The following is a 21,482-nucleotide window of genomic DNA, read 5'->3' as shown; positions in this document are numbered from 1 at the left end:
TCACTCATTTCTGTTAACTGGAAGCTGCATGGAAACCAGGTGTCCCTCAGTCCAAATTCAACCAGTGTCCTACACTTGAGCCCACTCATTGGTACTTCTGACCTTCTGTACTTGAATTTGTCTCTGCAAGGTCGATGGCCACTAAAACAGATAACAACTTAACAGAAGATCCCTGCTTTCCACTCTCTTCCAAACCTATCCTGCACAAACAGCCAAGAACCCACAGACAAGTGTCTTAAGACAAATCTTTTCACATGGAGTGCTTTCTTTGTACGTCTTCTGAGCAGCTGGGCATTTCCTAGCATTTGTCATCTTAGACTAAGTCACAGGGCAGAAAACAGCAGCAGCAACAACAGCTTCTCAAAGAAAGTTCAGGCTCATACTGCCTTTACTCCATCTGCATTACTTCATGTATGCAAGTGATATCTGATATCATCTTCAGCCCCTTCACTACATCCCAAAATACAGTAAGGCATAGTGCAGGTTGGCTCTCCAGGAAGAGACCATGTGTGCAAGAGATTAGGGTCTAATACACAGCCTCCTCCTATTGGCCTCAGGGGTGGTGGGGTCAAACACTGAAAAGTTGCTTACATAGCATCACTTCCACCTTTACTGCCCACCTCTTCTTTACTGTGCTTTGAGGTGGATCAGGGAGTCAGCCCTAAGGTCACCATCCTGGAGGGCTGTGCCTCCGTGCAGGCACAGGCACAAGTTTGCCCTCCAACCCCTGTGGGAAAAGTCTGGGGAAATGTGTTATAGTATCAGCCTGGAGGACAGTGTTTCTTTATTACACTTGTCACCTTTCAGCTGTTCTTTACTTCTGAATGTACAGAACCATTTTTATTTGGTTTACATCAAGACATTAGAAATCAAACATATTTTTTTTTTCAAAAAAAAAGAACAAAACCGAACAAAAAAACAAATGAAAAATAAAACCCAAGCCCCAACACTATATACATCTTCTTCTACCCAGTCTCTGCTTCCCTCCCTCCCTCCCACCCTTCCTCCCACCCTCCCAGCATCTGCGTTAGGTCCTGCTTCCAACACATAAGTTTCACATCTCTCACCCGATCCATGCCCCGACCCAATTTCCATGTCTACTGTAAAGACATCCCACCCTGCTTGGTAAGCCCAGTCTCATCTCCAAGAAAGCATTTGGTAACCCACATGGCACTTCTTGCCCAGTTGGCTCTGATCTCTGACACCAAGGTAGAGCTCAGCCATTGCCCCAGCTTGGCATGGCAGTCACTCCCTTGTGCATCCCAGCCCAGCTCCTGCAACATTGTCCGGATGCAAATGATTGTCCCTGTTTAAAGGGACCGAGCTCATATTGATGGTAGAGCACCATGAATCTTTCTCTATTTTCTCCATTCCTGATCTCACCATCTCTCAGACACCACAGTCTCTGCCCAGTGGGGGCTGCTGCCATGGCTGGGTTTCCTTGAGTGCTGCCTGCAGCTGCACCCAGCCTGTCTGACTCAGTGGAGGTCCCCGGTTTTCAGTGCTCTAGTCCCTTCAAAGCTATCATATTGCACATATATTTTCACTACCTCTCTCCTATTTGCTCTGCTTCTGAAGTTACAGCTCTCTCCCACCAACAACCTCTTCCTCATCCTCTCAATTAGGATTTCAGTAACCACCTTCCCTAAAACTACTGTCCTTTGGTCTGCAGCTCCAGAGGTTTCTCTTCTGTCTGATAACAGTTCAGAGATTTAAAACCCCTTCCTCATCCCCACAAAAAAGAAAACAAAACCAACTCCCTCCCCCACCCCTTATCTCCTCCTGCCAGAGTCTCTGGAGCAGATCTGGTCAAACGGACTGGCCGGATCAGTTCCCTGCATGGCACTGTTTCTGGGAAGTGGATGTGCTGTCCATTGGACAGAGGAAGTGCCAAGTCTTGGCAGGTTCCCTGCTTATTTGCAAGACATAAGCTGCTGGCATGGTGTCAGATGTGCATGCAAGAAGCTGGATGCCAGTTAAGACCTACAGTCCTGTTTGTTTCATGCACTGTGAACTTATCCTATATACACTACGGGCTGGTTTATGCTTGAAGACATGAATATAAAGGTATACATTTTCCTTTTACCTTAGTAACCAAAGCTGTACTTTCACCCATGGAATAGCAGGGGTTTGCTACCAGGGCTCTTATTTTCCTCTTTTGCTCTTTCTCTCATTCTCTTTTCAGTTCTCAATACTCAAGGTGAAGGGGGGTATAGGAGGAGGACAGGTAGGATTACAGTCCCAAGGTCCTAGTTCCTAAAGGTCCCTGAGTGACAACACTATACAGTATCAGAAAATGAAGTGATAGAGTTCTGTTGGCCATGTATATCCTGAGAGAGATTTCATTTCTATTTCTCCTCTTCCTTCTCCTCCTCCACATGCCTGCCTTAGGCTGTTATGCATGGGAAAGGTGCAAAACGTTCTCCCCAGCCAAGCTTCCTCAGGCAGCCTGGAGTGTCCCTCATGCTTGTGTTAGTCTCTGCTAAAAAACATGACCCAGCAAGAAGCAATCATGCCCCAAGCTGCAAATCAAGCCCCATATCAGAATTGCCTCCTGTACCACTGCAACAAAAGTCAGAAGCAGCTCCACTTTGGAACAGCACTCACACTCTTTCCTCCCCCTTTCCCCGCTGCTCTTCCTTTGTGAAGAAAAGTTGGACAGGAGCAGGCACGCAAGCTGCAGCATGGAAATCTCCTCCACATTTCCAATAACACGAGCTCTGTACCCACTGCATGAGAGATTCATGCCTTTCCTCTCCTCATGCTTGTGATGGCTTGAAACGTCTGAGCCTTGAGTATGATTAAAATGCCGGTTTTCTTCACTATCTCCTTTCTGGATCACTGGACCTCAAAACAAGACATGGGTTTGTTGCCTTTCTTAGGGGTGGACAGAGACAGCTATGGAAGGGAAAAATGGAGGTGCCACCTTGGTTCTGGAGGAGGGCATTTCTAAAGGCGTTCAGCATTCTTCCTTCACTCATGTATGGGAACACGTTTTCTATTACCCATGTGACTCACAGGACACTCAGTTGTTCTCCAGCATTCTGCCCCATCACCAGAAATTATAAGGCAGTTCCTGAACTGTGAAAAGTCCTGACCGCACACTCTTTGGCAAAGATTATTGTGCAGGACCAAATAGTCCAGATGTCTGGATATACTAAGACTGACTTTAGAAAGTAAAACTGACTGGGTAATACCAGGTCAGAAACATTCAAAGAGAGAAACTAGGATGACTCCTGATAAGAAAGAGAACCCAGCCAACAGAGAACTGAAGCAATAGCAAATGAGTTTGGCTCTCAGTCCCAGCAGGTGAAGAAATTAGCTGAGCAGTGTTTTTTTCCCTGGAAAGCTTTTGGATTGTCGCTATGAAACCTTGGGCTCAATCTCTGATTGAAGCCTTAAATATTAAGCACAGCCCCCCTGTGCTGGAGACCCTGGGCTGTACCTGCAGTGTGCTGGATGGGATAAGTCAGAATCCCACTCCATGTGGGCCTCAGCAGCTGAGCAGCAAAGAGCATAGGTGGGTTTTGCATCATCTGCGTGTCACTGCCCCTACGAGTCTTTGGGACCAGCTCAGAGAGCTCTCAGGTGCCTAACTCCTACCACAAATCTGTCAGGCTTTTACTACAACTATCAAATTACTGGAGTTCAGAGCCATCTCCCTCATCATAATTTCTAACCACATGGCCATTTGTTCTCCCTCCAATCTTAGTGGGCTTCGTATAACTGCTTCTTTTTTCCCTTCTATCATTCTGACCACCCTTTACATTGCAATCACATATAGAAAGTGTAAGTGTTTAGATATTTTATTTAATCACCAATCAACTGGTTAGACTCCCCTTCAAAACCAAACCTGCTGATAGTCAGCCTCCATCTGGGAACTGCAGTCATCTGACATGCATATATCCACCTACTTTATACTGGTGATGTCATAAACCACAACTTTATGACTTCCATTAAAACATTTAAAAGCCATTTCCAAATAGAATCCCACTAGAAAGCGTAACTTTCTCCACTGGCCAAGCTTTAACTTCCTGCATATCAGGTAGACAAAGCTACCCCATCCAGTCCTAGCCCTGTCATCCAGCTCCATTCACTCTTATTCCTATACAGACCCATCTAGACCATAAACTACAATAAAAGTGGGAAGACCCATTTTCAACAACATCACTCTTGAATGTGGAAACCAGCAAGAGGCTGTTCTGCAGGGCAGCTGGGAATCTAAGCCTGATTTAACAATTGTGCTAAAACTTTGGTGAGTACAGGGAGGCCTGAACTGAATGTGTGCATACATGAGTATGACAGAGGGAGACAGAGATTGAGGGCAATTGAGAAGGATGGATGCTCTACTTTTATGCTTAGGATTCTACTAGTAGAAAAGGTGTAAGACATATTACTGATATAAAAATAACAATACTTATTACTCTGATGAGCCCTGATCCTGCTTCATCCAAGTCAAGGCAAAACTTTCCATGACTTCAGTGTTACTAGGTCAGGCCTAGTGATTCACATTTTCATAGCACTGTACAGTCATAAAATTAGTGAAGGAAAAGATGTATTAGATGCATCTGTCAACTGAAAAATAGGAGTTTCCCTGGTCTCAGAGGATCACTCTGGTCTCCCAAGCAATGGGAATCAAGGAATAAGGAAGAGAATGCTAACAGGAAAATAAAGCAATGGTTGGATTCAAGGCAGGGTGTGCATGTCTGTGTGTCTGGCATGTAAAAAGCTCTATCAGGTAAGAACAAGGTTCTCATCATTACTCCAGGAATGGCAGAATGACCCTAGGGTTAAAGTTTTGCACTTGTGAATTTATTATTTTCATGGCTTTTATTAATATTATAAGGGAGATTATCAATCATCAGTGATTGCCAAAGTGGTCAATAATTCAGGGATTTTCCTGAAAGTCACTGGCTGCTTTGGAAAAAGTTGACCTTGCTGTCCAAGGCCAAGTGACTGTCCAAGGCCAAGTGACTGTTCTGTACCTTTATAATGGAGTGCCTGTGGATGGAAGCTGCTGCAGACTTAGGGGCTTCCATAAGCACTGACAAGCTCAGCATTTTCATTGCAATATTCACCCTGCCCAGTCTTTGAAGACCATCATCTTCCAGCGGGATGATGCTCCATGAACTCTACTGGATCCTTAATTACATCTCCTGCAAGTAGGGACACAGGATGCTCTTCTCTACACTCTGCATGTATTAACAGATATAAAGCAAGGCCTGATAGAAGCAGTACAGATCAGAGGCTGCCAAGCCACCATTTGCTCCTGAACTTCTTAGGAAAAGTGATAGTTATCATTTCCAGATTTTTTTGTCCTGAAGCACAACAGAGTTAAATAACATCCACGCTTTCCTGCACTTTGCTCTAGGCTATGGTCACTCAGTGGGATGGAGTGTGAAGTCCCTTGTCTGGCACAAGGAACAAGTAGGGGGGGAAGGGTTGAGTTTTCAGAGTCCTGCAACTGCTTTTCTCCACAAACTCAGTAAGAAAGATGCAGAGTGGGAATGATTACGAATGACCCCTCCTTCAGGGACTGAATCAGCTTAGTCTGCTAGAGGTCATATGCCAGCAGTGGACAGCAGCACTGTCCCATTGCTGATCCCCAAGGCCCTCTTTTTCCTCAGCAAGTATCTATATCAAAACTGGAGAGGGGCTGTTTACAAGGGCATGCAGTGATAGGACAAGGGGTAATGGGTTTAAGCTGAAGGAGGGTAGATTTATATTACATATACAGAAAAAATTCTTCACTATGAGGGTGGCGAGGCACTGGAACAGGTTGCCCAGAGAAGTTCTTCCCCTGGAAGTGTTCAAGGCCAGGTTGGATGGGGCTTTGGGCAACCTGGTCTAGTGGAGGGTGTCCCTGCCCATGGGAGGGGGGGTTGGAACTAGATGGTCTTTGAGGTCCCTTCCAACCCAAACCATTCTGTGATTCTATGATTCTATATTTGCACAATCTACCTCCCCAGCTCTGTCTCTCTAATAAAAGCTGGGACTCTGACCTCCAACCTCACAAAGCTGCAATGAGCAAACAAAACCCTGCTATTCTCCCCAAAACATTGCCGGTTAAATGTCGTCTGTGTTCTCTTTCTACAAAAGACATTACAAAACCCCCCTCCCCAGCTCCCCTCCCCAGAAAATATGCTTGCACACACACTCATATCTACATACATGCACGCACACACACACAGATGTGCCACACACACACACATTCATACAGGAAAAACAGCTTGCAAACTCCTGAAGGTGGAAAAAGGCAACTTGCAAATGTGCCTTTGTTTTTGATAAACTCCCTCCTCCCCCCCTCCCATAACCCCACATTGCCCCTTCCCTCCCAAATAATTGCCTTGTCCTCCCCCCTTCCCAGCTCTTTCAAAATAAATATTCTTTTTATTTGTTGGTTTAAAAGATTCTTTTAGGCTTGTAAGCAAGAGAGAGGGAGAGAGAAAAAGAAAAGAGAAATCTCATAGCATGAAAATGAAACTTCACCATCTCATGAATCTATGAAAGAATGAACATGAAGGGGTTAAGAGCAGTGACAGAAGAAAGATTAAAAAAAAAAATAATACCGAGAAGAGAAAGATGAAATTCAGTAGTGAAATGGAAGCGAGGATAGCGCATTAGTGAGCATAGCCAAAGATAATCTATCCACCCCAAGAGTTTTTGACTCAATTTCTTTAAATCTCCCTCCCCCCTTTTTTTAACGTTTTCTTGTTTTTTTTCTTTTTTTTTTGTTATTTTTTCTGGTTTTTTCTTTCTTTTTTTGCTTTTTGGCGTTTTTTTGGGTTTTTTTACAATGGTTTAAGTCCTTCAGCAGGAAACCAAATTGAGACAAACACATCCCTCCCTGAAACCAAACCCCCTCCCATATACCCTTCTCTCCCATACCCCCACACACACTCCGTGGTTCTACATGTGCTGAAAAGAGAAGAGTAAGCTTAGAATAAATCTAATGAATCAAAGGAATAAATGATAATGATAGTAAAGAGTAAAACCCAAACCCAAAAGACCACAACACTCCTGTGTTGTCATTGTCTGAGTGTCTGTCCCTATCTCTCCTGGAGGCTGCAGGCATCAATTTACATAGTACAACCAGTAAACAAGGTTGAAGAATCCAAAAGTGATTGGAAAAATGATTCGTGACCACTTGTCAATGGTGCTGACATCTGTCAGGTCTGGGATTTTGAGCTTCAGCTTAGATGACCGCCGGCGAAGACGGCAGTTGGCACGGTTGCGGGCCGTGGCGTGGTGGGTCAGCGGGACATGACGGTCCAGGGTTGGGTGGTGACCAAATCCATCCCGAGAGGCCAGCTGCTTGCGGAACTGGATTCCTGAGCCTTCAAAGGACATGACAGAGTTTCGAGAGTCGCCAACGCTGCTCATCATGTCCGTGGCCAGCAGCTCGTTGTTCATCTCCAGAGTGCTGAGGAGGATGTTACCATAGGGGTCAACCTAGAACAGGGAAGACAGAGAGAAAGGTAGCAGGGATGTCCAGTGCACAATGCACACAAGGCCACACCATTAGGGATGACTTTTAACTGCTTTCTGTGTAACAGTACCACTGATCAGGTCATTTGTGAGCTCTGAACCTGGACTTCTGCGTTTGAAAATGTTGTCCATTGTTGCTGGAGTTGAAGGACTAGCCACAGGTGCTTGCAGCAAACTTTTGAGCAGGGTACTGCTTGGGGGGGGGGGGGGGGGGGGGGGGGACTTTTGGGACCACCTGCCCTGTGCAAGAGGATGGTCCTGATGAGACTGGCTTGACAATGACGACAAAATGATCAAGGAGAAAAAAAATCCCCAGTAATCACCAGACAGGCAAACTGGAGTTTATCTCTCGTGATGAGGAGAAAGGCTGCTCCACAGCTCACCCAGGACTGAATGAACAGTGGAGAGCCTGAATTCTCCTGCCACAATGAAAGAAGGGGACAAACCTGCTCTCTCACCCTCTTCTCCTCATAACGGTGGCGCTCATTGTTGGCCTTGCTGATCCGTTCACTCTGTTTCTTTTGCTGCCGGGGGCCTCGCCCAAAGAATATGTAGTTGACAAAAGCATACTCCAGGAGCGCCAGGAACACGAAGACAAAGCAGCCCATGAGATAAACATCAATAGCCTTGACGTAAGGGATCTTGGGGAGAGTCTCCCGCAGATGGGTATTGATGGTAGTCATTGTAAGTACCGTGGTGACCCCTGTAAGGAGAGGGTAGGTGCTGTGTTACCAAGGTGGGATGGTTTCCTGAAATGCCACTCTTCATTTCCCTATCCCTTCTCCCAGCTGGACAATCTCAGGAGTGACAGGAACAGTGCAACTGGGAAGAAAATTGTCATTATTCTAAGCCCATCTGCCCAGTACAAATTGCTGCAGAAAATAAACCAGCCGCCAACAGTGGGAGAAAATGTCAAAGTGGAGTATCATCAGGATGATGGGGATCAACATCCTCTACACCTTGATTCTTTAAGTCCTCCCTGATCTTCATTCTTTCCCTCAGTGTGGTAGGAAACTTGCAGCTTTGCTCTCAGTCTCAACCTCTTCTCCTCTCTTTTTTCCACTTCATGAACTCATCAGGCTTCCCTGGTCACTACTGAATGCCTCAGTATCCTTGACATGAATTTACTGTGTCTTTCCAATGCCATGAATAGAAGAAAGAGTAAAGAGATTCCCTGTTCATGGTGCTCTCTTTTTTTGCCTGCCTCATAGGCTTCTGTCTACACCCTTGGCCCCATCAATTCCCACCTTCTTCTCACCGGCTTTACCACTCACTACTTCAATTATCATCTGTACACATTCCTCCCATGGTTCTTATGGTCTCTTTTTTAGGCCTACTCATATTTTCTGCATCTTAAACATTTCTTGGTCTTATTGAACACTTTTTTGCCTTTCTACTCATTCTCCAAGAGCCTGTTGTACCATGATTAGTCTCACAGCTTCAATCCTCTTCTTTAGTTTCTTCTCAGACTCTTCCCTTCTCTGGACTGTCAGAGTGGCCTCAGATCTGTCTCTTTGACAGTCTTCTACCAGCTTCAGAAAGATGGCAATAAGCCTTCATGCTTCTTTTGGGGACAGTGACTTTTCAACCTAGTCTTCTTTTCCCAATTCTCTAGTTCAGCTGTCCTGCTTTTCTTACTACCTTGCTGATCTCCTTTTCTTCTAGTGTCCCTCCTCCTCATCTCTCTGTTGGCAGCTCTTTTAGTCTCCATGACCTTAATTTGCTTTTCTGGTTTCAGCCCTACCTCTACAGTGACAGCTCTCGAGCCTCTCTTTGCATCCTGGACATCTGCTTGTCCTGTTTCCCCTTCCACCTTCCTCCTCATCACATCTTTGCTGTCATTCCTAATAAAAGATTTAAAGAACTAATAGTCTTCAGTTCACAGAAAAGTAAACAGAAGGGAGATATATTTATATACATACAATATATTATATTGTCTATATTTAGACAGTAGCCTAAACATCCAGAAATCTGGCACAAAGAAAGAGGGAATAGAATGTTCTGCACATCTCCATTAAGAATTGGACACATTGCAATGGAGAGTTAGGACAGAGGCAAAGAAGAGTTTTTTGATTGTACAAGCAGATAAATCTGGAATTGCCCAGAGGAGGCTCTGGAGTCTCCTTCTTTGGAGCTTTTTAAGGACAAGTTAGATGGAGACCTGTCAGGAACAGTTTAGGGAGAGCTGTTCCAGTTCTGATCTACAGTGTTTTTATTCTGTCTTCTCCTCTGAATCCAGATGTCAGCAGAAATTCAACAGCTGTGCATCTTGTGTCCACCCTTCTACTTGTACTTTCACTGTGCCAGCAATGTCTGCCCTGGTGTCTTTCTTCTCTCACTGATTATACTCTTGTCAATGCAACTTACCTTTTTAATTTACCATGTTCTTCTTGTTCCTTCCCTGACTCCCTGCTCCAGCATTCCCAAGCAAGCACAGCCAAATCATCTATTTTATATCTTTGTACAAACCATCCCTCCTCTGAGCCTTCCCAAACTCTGTCTTCTCCTAGAGCTAATTTAAGCCCCCAGCCTTTTCTTTAAGACCCAGCCTCTACCTGTGCCCCATTGCCCCTCTGAGCCTTTTCTCACTCACAGATGAAATCCTTCTCCTTCCTTGGCTCTCCTATTTCCTCTGAACTTTGTACCATGTTGCATAGCCCCATTCTCACATGCCAGCCATCCTGCCCCTTTCTCCTGTTCCTTCTTCAAAATCCTCATCTGCAACCCACCCCCACTTTCCTTCTGTTGCTTAAAAGACCTCAATTTTTTCCTCTTATAGGAAAACATTCTTATTTAGGGGAGCATGTACTTAAGGAGAACTTGGATTTTAACTACTGTCCCACATTTTCCTTGGTTATGAAGGTCTTCAGCTATAAAAAGTGTCTGTATGGGGCCTAAATGATAAGGAAAATGTGTAATGCCACTTCCTTTATTTTTTCATCTTTTCCATTCTTACTACTCTTTGGCCACCCACCCTTAGTATTTATCATCAAACTAACCAGTCCTGGCACACCTGTTGACCAAGAGGTGTCCAGACTTCTTTTCTTAAGAAAACAAGTATAAACCAGACTGAAGGAACTTGGTGGGCTCATGGCATGTCAGTCTCACATGTCTGAGAATCTGTGACCATTTATGCTTTTGTTATAGAGTTTAAACTTGCACCCACAGAAATTTACAGTAGAACTTTCACTGATTCAAATAATACAGACTCAAGCTTGGGAAGTACTGATACTTCTGAACAAAAAAAAAATAGCTCTTCTGGCTGAAAATTTGAAGTTTGTTCTCAGAAAAAACTGTCCTTCATTTGGGACAACAAGTTTGATGATAGACCTATGTGGCTTGCTTAGCTGCTACCTCATACAGAATAAGGTATTTTCTTTCTTACAGCTGTCCTAGCTGATCTCCCTCAAAAAACCACCTTCTTCAACACATAATGAAAAAGTACATACCCAGTGCCACTCGTGCAGCAGAAGCATCGTAATTGATCCAGAAGGAGACCCAGGACAGGATGGTGATGAGAATAGACGGCATGTAAGTCTGCAGGATGAAGTAACCAATGTTCCTCTTAATCCGGAAACTCAAGGATAAACGCAGATATGAACCTGTCAATGAGATATTAAAGGGAGATGTTGTTTCAGAGGAGGGCAAGACTGTATTTATGGTAAGAGCTTAGGTTAAGAATTGAAATTTTACTTGGAAAATGTTCTCAAGAGGCAGGGATAATGAGAAATCTCTCTTTTTTTTCTTTATTTGGTTTTGCAGACTGACCAGTTTTTGGAAGGGAGCTCTTCAGAGTCTGCTCAGTTGGCTCAGAATATTAAGAAGAAAGGAAACTCTACATAAGTTACTTTATTATATCAGACATAATGGGACAATGTCTGTTCAGTGCTGAAATTGCTATTATGGTATGCCAATTTCATACAGGTTTACACAGGAGATTTTAACCCCATATCTGGATGCAGTGAGATGATTTTCCAGTGTTTCATGTGCTAGCTTTTCCTCCAAACAGCAATGAAGATCTGAATCATATTTTTTCCATGCTGTTCTAAAAATGGGTTATGGTCAGACTGGGCAAATTCATATGCAAATAGAGTACTGCAAGTTAATCTGTAGGTCTTTTTTTTTCTCCCCAAGTTTTTGCAACTTACTCCTAATCTTTTAGCAAACCTAATGGGGATAGTGATGGCAATAAGTACTTTTACAGTCCTTCCACTGTAGCAGGGTCATTTTGACATGGACAAAGCAGGGCCTCTCTCACTGCTGTGAAATAAAGTCCATGTCATTCCTCCTTCCAACTTCTGTCCCTTAAGCAACACAGCAGCCTGAAATAGGGGTGTAATCGTGGGTTGGCAGCTAAAGTAACAAGAGAACAACAGTCTTTAATGATCAAGGAGGTAGACTGGGAAAAGGTTATGTTCTCTCACGATTATGTGCCATTTGCGTAGCTTGAACACAGTATCTCACCAGTCTTTTTTTGAAGGTCTTACCTATTTAGACTGCGAACATCTTTTTGAGGAACATTGCCTCTTGTTTTGCATCTCTAGATTACCATTGCAATGGGACCCTGCTCCCAGTATGACCCCAATGCACTATTGTAACAACATCACTGTCTGCCACCACTGTTGATAGACTCAGGCTGTGATTTCACGGCATTTCAAAAATTGTCCTATTTAACAGATGTGTGGCATGCTGTTTTGGCAGTGAACTCCATGCCGGATCAAAGTGAAGACAGCAACCAAAATCCAAACCCCTCCAACTTTCAAACTGACAGTATCTGAGTCGTGCAAGGTATTCTCTCCAGATCTTTCTGTTGCTGTGTACAGATGGGTTTGCATCATTTCATAGACCACTTGCTTTTCAACTGATATATTCCTCTGCTTACTATTGCACCTACATTAGCTTTGAGAGCCAGTTGCAAAACACATAAAAATAAGGTAAAGGCTGAGAACCTTCTAAAGAGGTTCTGGTTTGAGCTCAGTTGGTGTTTTGACTAAGAAAAGAAAACAACTGGGGAAAAAAAAAAGATCCCATAAGTGTCTGAAGAGAAGCAGCCAAAAAAACCCCAAACTTGGTGAACACAGAAGATGCCTCTTTTCCAAAGGAACAGAACCCTAAGTTGAAGCCTAGATCCTAAGTTAGTACCTCAGCATCTGAATCAGAGGAACAACCACATTGATGTTGATCAGCAGAAGGTTTGCACATTCCATTGCATCCCTTCAGCAGAGACTCACCAGTGGTGAAGACCACTTCCCTGCTGACCAGCCTCTGCTCGATTATGGTGAACTGGGGCAGTTCTAGCACCTCCATCCCTGTGACAGCAGAATCATTTCCTTGCCAGAAGAAGACAATGTCATCAACCGTGTAACCATCTGCAGAGATGAAGAAGCACAGAGAGAGAGCTAAGCTGATAAGCTGAAGCAGATGACACCCCCATTTTCACTAAGGCGATCTGGAAGAGGATCCAAAGGAAAGCCCACACCATCAGTTAGCAAGCATAGCCGCTCTCTGCTGACGTACTTTTCTTCTTCAGCTGAGCTTGGAAGTACAGTCCTCAGGAGAAGAGGAAAGAATTGGTCAGAACTCACATTTCTAGCCAGAATTCAGGTGAAAAAGGTAAGAAGTGTCCCATCATGCCTTGACTTGCGCTACATAATCTCCATGGCTGACATGACAGGGACCTGTGCATCAGAAGCCTCTGTCAAATGCACCAAACACGACATTTTGGTTTTTAAAGACTGCCTCCTTTTACCAGAAGGGGGAGACCACACAATACATTCTGGTGGGGACTAGGTAAACAGAGCATCTAAGTATTAAAAATTCCCAGAAAGAAAAAGATTTACAACAGCAGTTGAAAAGAAAATTGAGCATCAGAACACATCCCTCTTCTAAGTACTCTCAGTCAAAATTTGGAGCTGGGAAGTGGACAGTCTCTGAGATAGGGCTGCTTTTACCAAGTGCTGGCTGAAAAGAGCAGTCAGTAAATGGAGAAGAGAGGAAGGGGAGTCAGGCTGGTAACAAATACTCACGGGGAATGAGGCCCAGGGGATGAAATCATGCAGCTCCCCTCCCATCAGTGTGATGTTCACAGCCCTGCCTGTTGCCCCTGTGGGGCAAGGATTCATCTCCACTTGAAAATTATCACTGCTTGTGGCAAGCTGGGTTTTGAAGCACTGTGGCTATTGCTGCACAAGGGGTGGCCTCCTATTCTAAGCAAAGTGCAGAGCTGCATGGGAGCACCTCCATGTGCAAAGAAGCAGTAAGATATGTACAGACTTTGGTATGGCATGGTGCAAGGCTTGCTTTAGAGCATCAACTTCACCTATGCCCATGGACAGCTCTTATTCACAACCTGCACTGCAGCACGACAGCCTGCCTTATCCATAAGCCCTCACAGTAGAGAGGCAGATGGCTAGCAATACCCAGCAAGGCTAGCATCCACTGAGGAGAGCTGCCACCAAAACCAGCACCAGTGTATCAGTGGGATCAGGGGAATGAAGAGCTGTTGAATGAGCCGTGGAGAAGAAATTCTTTTACCTAGCCTTAGGGGACAAGGGTTAGCCCAGATCAGAGCTGAACCTTTGAGCATGGTGTCATCCTGCAGCTCCTGAGTGAACAAAGAGCTGAGCAACCTAGTCTGATCTCATAGCTGACCCTGCTTTGAGCTGGGGGGCTGGACTAGAGACACCCTGAGGTCTCTTCCCAAACTGAACTCTTTGATGGCTGTGTAGTCTCCAAGCCCACATCCTGCACTCTCAGTGATTACTGCGCTTATTCATGGGTGCTAAAAAATAACAACAATCTTCCAAATGCCATGCCAGATCTGCTTCCGATATAAATCATCTAAGCCAGGGCTCCACCTCCTCCCCCCATGGCATGCTCCTGCTCCCAAGGCAGTAAGTGGTAAAGCACCCACACCCACGAGCCCACAGAGATTCAGGACCCTTACATTATCATCTCATCTGCTGCAGACATTGGGGTGTCACAGGCTGTTGCACTGCCTCGAGTACCCCAGTTTTGTGCACAGAAACAGATATTTCCATCTGGCTGCAGCATCTCTCACAGACCACTAAAAGCAAGTGTGAAAAGCAGCAAGAAACCAAGTCCCCCACTCCTCCCAGTGGCTGACTTCAGCAGCTCAAACACTCTGTCAGCTAAAAAACATTGTATGCTATTTTACATTTGAATTCATCTGGCTCAGACATGGAGACTCTGGTGGTTATTCTGAATTTTTCTAGGAGGTTACTAAGCTCTTTCCACCCTGTGCTCCCCCTCTGCAGAGGTGCACCCAGCCTGTAAATAAGTCACCTCTCTACCTCCTTTGCAGTAAACGAACTAGATTGAGCTATTGAGGTTTCTCACTGCAAAACATCTGCTCTAGCCCTTGAACTGCTTTTTAGCATCTTTTCTCAATCTCTTCTGATTTCTTAACTTCTTTTCTAAATTTTGGAAACCAAATATAGACAGAGTCCCTTCCTTCATCTCACCAGCGACATATTCAGAGGCCAATCGATTCACTGCTCTGACTCACGGCTCCCCTGGTTTATATAACCAAGGCTCACTCCAGCCCTTTTTGTCAGAGCCCTGCTATGAAACCTCCAGCAGCGGTGCCTGGGGCTGCCATCCCGTCATCATTTTCCCCAGTGTGGGTTACGAGTCCTTCAGTCTGGCAGCCTGGCCCGCGCTCCCACACCCAGGCACAGACCTCCACATTTAGCTCTATTCAAATGCATTCTGGATGTATTCAAATTGGGAGGTATTCAAATGTGCAGCAAGCAAGCCACGCAGACTGCTATCTATCTTCATCCACAAATTTAACATCAGTGACTTCAAATTTACTTCCCGATCAGCAATGAAAATGTCAGATTACATTAACTAATTTTAGGAGATCTCGCAGTTAACTAGCTCTATTCCATTTATTCTATGACCTGCTGGTATTGGGTACCAATTTTTGTATTTTTTTTATTTATTATGGCATTATGCAATATGAAATCAAACATGTTTTTCAGGAAGCCATTTTTAAAAGTGAATCTAAAGGGAAAGGTTGTTCAGTCTAAAAATAAATGCTTTGCTTTGATTTCTAGCTTTAAAAAGAAAACCAAATTTCCATTTTACTTTTAAAAAGTAAAAGAACTTTCACAAAGACAAGTATTTCAACATGAAATATCATGAAGTATTGATATGTCATCTTAAAACGTCAGATCAACAGCCTGTTTGCTGCCTGCCTCATCAAGTTTTTGTTGAATCCTGCACAGCTAGGCAGGGGTATATGCAGTGAAGGCTGTTTTTGGGAAGGAGGGATGGGATCAACAGGCAGTGCCAGCACTGGCTTATCTTCTGCAGGTACGTGCCCCAAGCTGCTGTGGGGAAGGAGACCCCAGCTGCCTGCTGCTGCTTTACAAACCCAGCACCTCTGCACCACAAAAGGGCTATTTTGGTGGCTTGTGGTGGTTTGGAGTTTTTTTACATACTTTGTTTTTTAAGCCAGCCATAAAAGGACTGTTATTCCAGCTTTGTGTGGACTTGGAAGCAAACAAAATGGAGCCCTGTGGATTTTGAATGTGCAAGTGTGTAAAAGACAAAGGCTCTGAGGAAGGAAACAATTGAATCTCTTCATCTCTGTGTGTATCTTAGAAATATTGTAAGGAAATGTAGCTTCGACTAACAAATTGGCTCGACATGTCCCATTAAGAACATACTCACAACATGGGGAACTGTGGGTAATTCTCTGCCTTCTGTTTTCTTGGTTGTACCATAAACTATTCTCAAAATGCTAAGGAGTGCCAGAAATGACATGTCATTAGTGCCTCCAGCAGGACCTAATTTACATCCCATTACCCGCCACGCCAAGTGCTGTGATGGCTGCGCATCCCGAGCAATCTGAGCGGCAAGCAGGCTGCCAGGCACAGGCAGGGCTGGTAAGGCAGCACAGCACCTTCCAACTATGGATGCTGTGTGACCTCTTTTACGAAAAAAGCAATTCTCTGATAATCATCACTGAAGCTGCATCATCATTACTGTGAGATCTGCTGCTCTGGACCGCTCCTGCAGGAATACTGTGGTGCATTTTTATGAGGGAGAGCCAGACCTCCTCCACCACCGCGGTCGGGAGAGGCTTTCCATAGGAGTCAAGGGAAGACACAAGTGGGGAGGGTCTGCAGGAGGGCTCAGGTCCCACCTCTCATGTAGAGTAGGGACAGCCACAAGCGAGGGCATACTCCCAGGGCTTTCTTAGGGCTAAAGGAAGTTTCCCTTCTCCCGAGGGTGAGAGGGATTTTCATGCCCAGCCTGCTGTTAAAGCTCCATTTTCCTGGGCACTTTACCCACGAGGTCCCCTCAGGATGGAGTTTGGATGAGGGAGCCTGGTCCTGCCCCAGGGGACATCCTCCAGGAGGGGTGGCCGGTAACACCCCCGGGAGGCATCCCATGAGTGGGAAGTTGCAGCTGCGGCAGGTGGCATTGGGTGGCATTGCGTGGCAGAGGGTGGGTGCCAGGCATACGCACAGCTCTCGATCTCCAGCGTGCAGTTCTGCTGGTCCAGGGGGTACCTCCGCAGGTCCATCATGCAAGCAGCTGTGGTAGTGATCCTGAAAGGGGAAGGGAGGACAATCAGTTATATGTTTTATATTACAAAAAAAAAATAAAAATCAGTTGTATGTTTTTTCTTACCCAAAAAAAAAAAAAAAAAGGAGAAATGAAAGGCAGACGTGAAAGGCAGCATTTGGGGCCGCCGTTTCCCTGGAAACCAGGGAGATCCGTGGTGGGAGGTGTGCAGGGCGGGGGGCTGAATGCGGCTCACCCTCAACTGCACAGCTTAAACCCTTCGTGACTCACGTCAGCAAGGCAGTATCTCTATTAACGGGGTGGGGAGGGATTTGCGTTCTCTCCTTGAGAGAGGCAAAGAAACAGGGAGTAGGCAGAGCTATGGGCAGGGGGGAAGAGGAGAGGCACGTTAGCTTGTAAGAGGCAGACAGCTGACAGTGTCTGTAAAATAGAAGATGCATTGATTAAATTGTCCAGCAGTGACCTGTAGAGAAGAATAGCTGACTACATTACCACCCCTGCTTTCCTCCTGATGCCACTTGCAGCCCCCCACCCACCCAAGCCCCCTCCATCGCACCCACTTTGGCACTGCCAAATCCGAAAGCCCAGACAGGGCCCTTCCACTCCTGTGGGCTGACGGCTCTGGTAACAGAGCCACTCTTGCACAAATGATTGCATGATCAAGATTCATGAAAGACACATGGAGGTGTGTGTGCAACACCCCCCCCACCCCCCCACCCCCCCCCCCCCCCGAAAAATAAATATGGGGAGAGAATGAGGGTTGGTGTTGATTTGGTGGTGTCAGAGCACGAGGTGGGAGCAGAGCGGCATGGTGACCATGGTGGGGTTCACATGAGGGTGCAGGAAGGGTTTGTGTGTATTACAAGTTGTACATGAAGGAGCATTGTTCTCTGGGATGTGGAACTTTGGGGTGGGATAGATGAGGGAAGGAGGCATGAAACAGGGACAGAGCAAATCAACAGCTAACTCACCAGCCTGGCAACACCACCCTGGAGTTAACAGGCTGCCCCTATTTCTTAAATATATTGCTCCCCTCACCCTTTAATGCTGTTTTCTTCCTGTGCGATGCATGTGTGCAGAGTGCTGAAGAGGGGAGGAGAGATTGGTGAATTACCCACCACCACTTTTTCAATTAACCATCTGGAAGGCATTAATCAAGCTACACATTCTTTTACTATGTAGGCATAACCAGTGAACTGTTAATGAGAAAGCTTTATCTTCTGAGCCCTGTGGCCTGGGAGAGAGAAAAGAGAGGAAAAAAAGAAAAACAAGAAAGCAGAGAGGATGAGATGGCAAACCAGAAAAAAAGGAAGGAAAAAAAAAGGAAAAAAAAAGAAAAAACCTTCAATGATAGAAAAAAAGATCAGAAAGGGGGAGAGAATGGGTGAAGCTGGACAGAAAATTGGAAAGGGGGGGGGGGGCAAGCACCCACGGGAGAGGGCTGCCTTGGTGGGGGTGTCAGGGCAGGGGCTGTAGCAGGGCAGGCGAGCAGCCCCGCAGAGCTGCTGGCTCTTTAAGAAATCTCGTGTGCTAAATTTATCTCTCTGCTGTCTGTGAAGACTGTTTGTAGGAGATGAAGCCTTGAGGAGAGCCTTTGCCACTGCCTGCCGTGCTATAAATAGAACCGAAGAGACGGAGGGAATTTATATATATCCTCACTGGGTCTAGATACAACATTGCAACTGCCCTCTCTCTCGGAGCAGGGGGCCCAAGTGAGCTCTTAACCCTTTTATCTGGAATGCGAAGGGATTGGAGGAGAAAGCTCAGAGGGGAAAAAGGATAACAGGACAGGAGTCAAAAATTATCACCATGGCTTTGGTATTGCATGTATTCCTTTTGCAGCCTCCCAGTCTGGCATCTCTAGGAGGGCTGCAATCCCTCTCCCACCCTGATCTTCCTGGACCAGGGTAGCTGGGCACAGGACACCATGGTGGAGGAGCAGATCCGAAGCACACCTGGGGGGAGCTGCACCTTGCCAGGAAAGCCCAAAGTGGCAGGTGCAGAGTCCATCCTGGCCAGGCACTGAGACCAAAGAGTCACGAAGGGGTATGACTCATCCCCCTATGCCGCACACGGAATATACTGTATATATTATACTGCACCCATGGGAAATAGCAGTTATAAATGCATTTTCTTCTTTTCCATAAAGTGTGAGATACAAAAATGGATTAAATGAAAATTTTCCATCCCATATGTGGGACCCTGTGGGCTAAAAAACCTTTCCACAGTGTCCATCCAAGAATTGCAGCCTGGCTGGCTAACTTGGCCACACAAAGGACATCCAGGGGAAGCCTTTTCTGGTTTGAGAGAGACCCTCTCACCTCCTGACAGGATTTGCTTATCACCTGCAGTGCTGCTTGGAAATGCAGAGCACGACATAGTGAGCTATGGCTACCACACTCCATGCACCAAATCCTGCTCACACTAACAGCAGGCATAAATACAGAGCCATTCCAATGATTTTTGCAAGATCACTCCAATTTGTATCAGGAGAGATTTACATCAGGGCAGAATTTAGTCCTGTTGATTCAAAAAGAAGAGAACCTCAGGACAGGTTTAACAGAAAGGAGAAAAACAAGATTAAGAGGGTATCTGTCCTCAAAAGCCAGATAATTTCTCCTTCCTTATGATTAAAGGGCAGGTGTATCCACACCATATAGTTCCGCATCTTTCAGAGATACCCCAGCTGGCTGCAGGTCCCAAATGCTGCTCAGGCAGATGAGAATTGGGACCACGTAGAGTGAAGGTTTTGTTCTGTTTTCAGAGCAGAGGTAGCACAGCCACGGGCAGCTGTCCTGGGCTGTAGCCACCTGCTCATCTGGGGCATTTCAGCTGTGGTGCCATACCCACAGTGAGGTGCACCTAGCAAGCCCAGGGACACCAGCACCACAGGACCACCTGGATGTGGGGCTCCTGAAGCATGTCAAGATGCAAGAGGCAGCTGGCCTGGGGCATTAGGTTCAGCTCAGGTCCTGCCTCTGGTCTTCCCTAATCCTGATAAACCAGCCCTACTTGAGATAAAGCAAGTGAAATCCCAAAGAGGAAGGGGGTATTTAATTCTTTAGACTTCAGGTCTCAAAAAGCATCTTGGACACCAACTTCCCTCTGCCATACCCTGCTTGAGTACATGGGTGACCCACGGCATCACATCCCTGTCATTGCTTTACATAGCACCTGCCACTGTTGAAAGGTTCACCTGTGGCCTCTGGGACTGACTCAATATTCACTTGCTCCTATACAGGCCAACAAGATATTTCTGTAGCTCCTTTGGTGGCTGTGTACTATGGGCAGGTGGGACTCACAAGGGGATGAGAGGCTCCACTCACTCCTTGCAGCCAAAGGGAGCAAAACTTAGGCACCGCAGAGACCTTGTGGGGTCACAGCACGTCATCTCTGGGCCAGAAGGCCACAGGACCAATCTCTGCCTCATGCTTTCATGGGTATAAATGTATTACCTTGATACGCTCTGAGCTGTTGTGAGAAGAGATGTATTTTCTTGGCACAGAAGGCAGCATGGGGAGGACTGGATGGAGAGATAGATGGGGAAGATTGACACCAAGGAGCTCCTGGGTGTCTCAACAGGGTTAACAGGCAATAAAGGTGGAAGGAAAGTAAGAGGTGGAAAAATGAGGAGAAGATCAAAGAGTGATGACAGCATAAGCACTGATGGGGGAGGTAGGAGTGGAGATGAGAGACTGGAGAGCAGATAGTGCAGGACAGGAGGCCACTGGGGTAAGGGAACAGAGGAGAGGGATCAGGGGAAGCAAGGGATAAAGCAGCCTGGGGAAGAAGAGCTAGAGAAGAACAAGAGGTTAAAAGACAGAAAGCAGAGGAGTAGATACTTTGTGAGAAAGGAGATGAGGAGACAGAGAACAAACCATCGCCCTGTAAATAGTTCTAGACAGAGCGTGCTGCCTCCAGGAGACACAACCAAAGTGAAAGGGAGCAGGGAGCACGGGGGCTGAAGGGAATGCCGGGGAAGGATGCCACCTTCCCTATGGCATTAGCAAGAGGTGCTGGCGCCTGGCCAGGCTGCGTCTTCTTCCCTCTCCCTCCTCCTATCCCCCTTCTCTACCCACCTCCCTCCCCTTTTAAATTCAAAAATTTGTGTGGTGTGAAATTTCATCTGCTTTGATGGCAATTCACAGAGACACTGCCCATTGGAGAGGAGAGACTCGCCTGCGCTTTGCACGATACGCTCAATGAAGCGGTCCCGCTCCCTTCAGCCGCTCAGCCCAGCCACCCCTCCCACCCCCCTCCTTCTCCAGCTCTCCTTTCCTCCCTCAATTTCTGCCCACCCCGTGAGCCTCTGGGTCAGCCCCCTCATGTGTCACAGCCTTTACACCTCCTTCCCCACAAAAAAGACATTCCTGCCCTTGCCCTAATCATTTCTCCTGAGGTCTGTAGGCAGTCGTGCTATCAAGCGGCCAAGT

The 21,482-nt window shown here is 46.0% G+C and overlaps 1 protein-coding gene across 2 annotated transcripts in view; it reads right to left on the bottom strand.

The window, feature by feature from the left end:
• Positions 1-6,328: 6,328 nt before the first annotated feature.
• LOC104642399 (gamma-aminobutyric acid receptor subunit beta-4) overlaps positions 6,329-21,482 on the bottom strand; it is a 77,373-nt gene continuing 62,219 nt past the window's right edge. Inside the window, exons 5-9 of one of the 2 annotated variants that reach the window (XM_075763420.1) lie at positions 16,990-17,072; positions 12,720-12,857; positions 10,938-11,090; positions 7,947-8,191; positions 6,329-7,452 (exon numbers count right to left, since the gene is read on the bottom strand). In XM_075763420.1, coding sequence (XP_075619535.1) covers positions 7,075-7,452; positions 7,947-8,191; positions 10,938-11,090; positions 12,720-12,857; positions 16,990-17,072 — 997 coding nt within the window. In that variant the 3' untranslated portion in view covers positions 6,329-7,074. Of the gene's footprint in view, positions 7,453-7,934; positions 8,192-10,937; positions 11,091-12,719; positions 12,858-16,989; positions 17,073-21,482 lie in introns of both variants that reach the window. The other variant, XM_075763419.1, reaches the window with a different exon arrangement.

Source organism: Balearica regulorum, chromosome 11, assembly GCF_011004875.1.
Source record: "Balearica regulorum gibbericeps isolate bBalReg1 chromosome 11, bBalReg1.pri, whole genome shotgun sequence".
In the NCBI taxonomy this organism is placed as follows: Eukaryota; Metazoa; Chordata; class Aves; order Gruiformes; family Gruidae; genus Balearica; species Balearica regulorum.
Note: the sequence above shows the minus strand (reverse complement) of the source record. Positions and strands in the feature narration are given on the sequence as shown.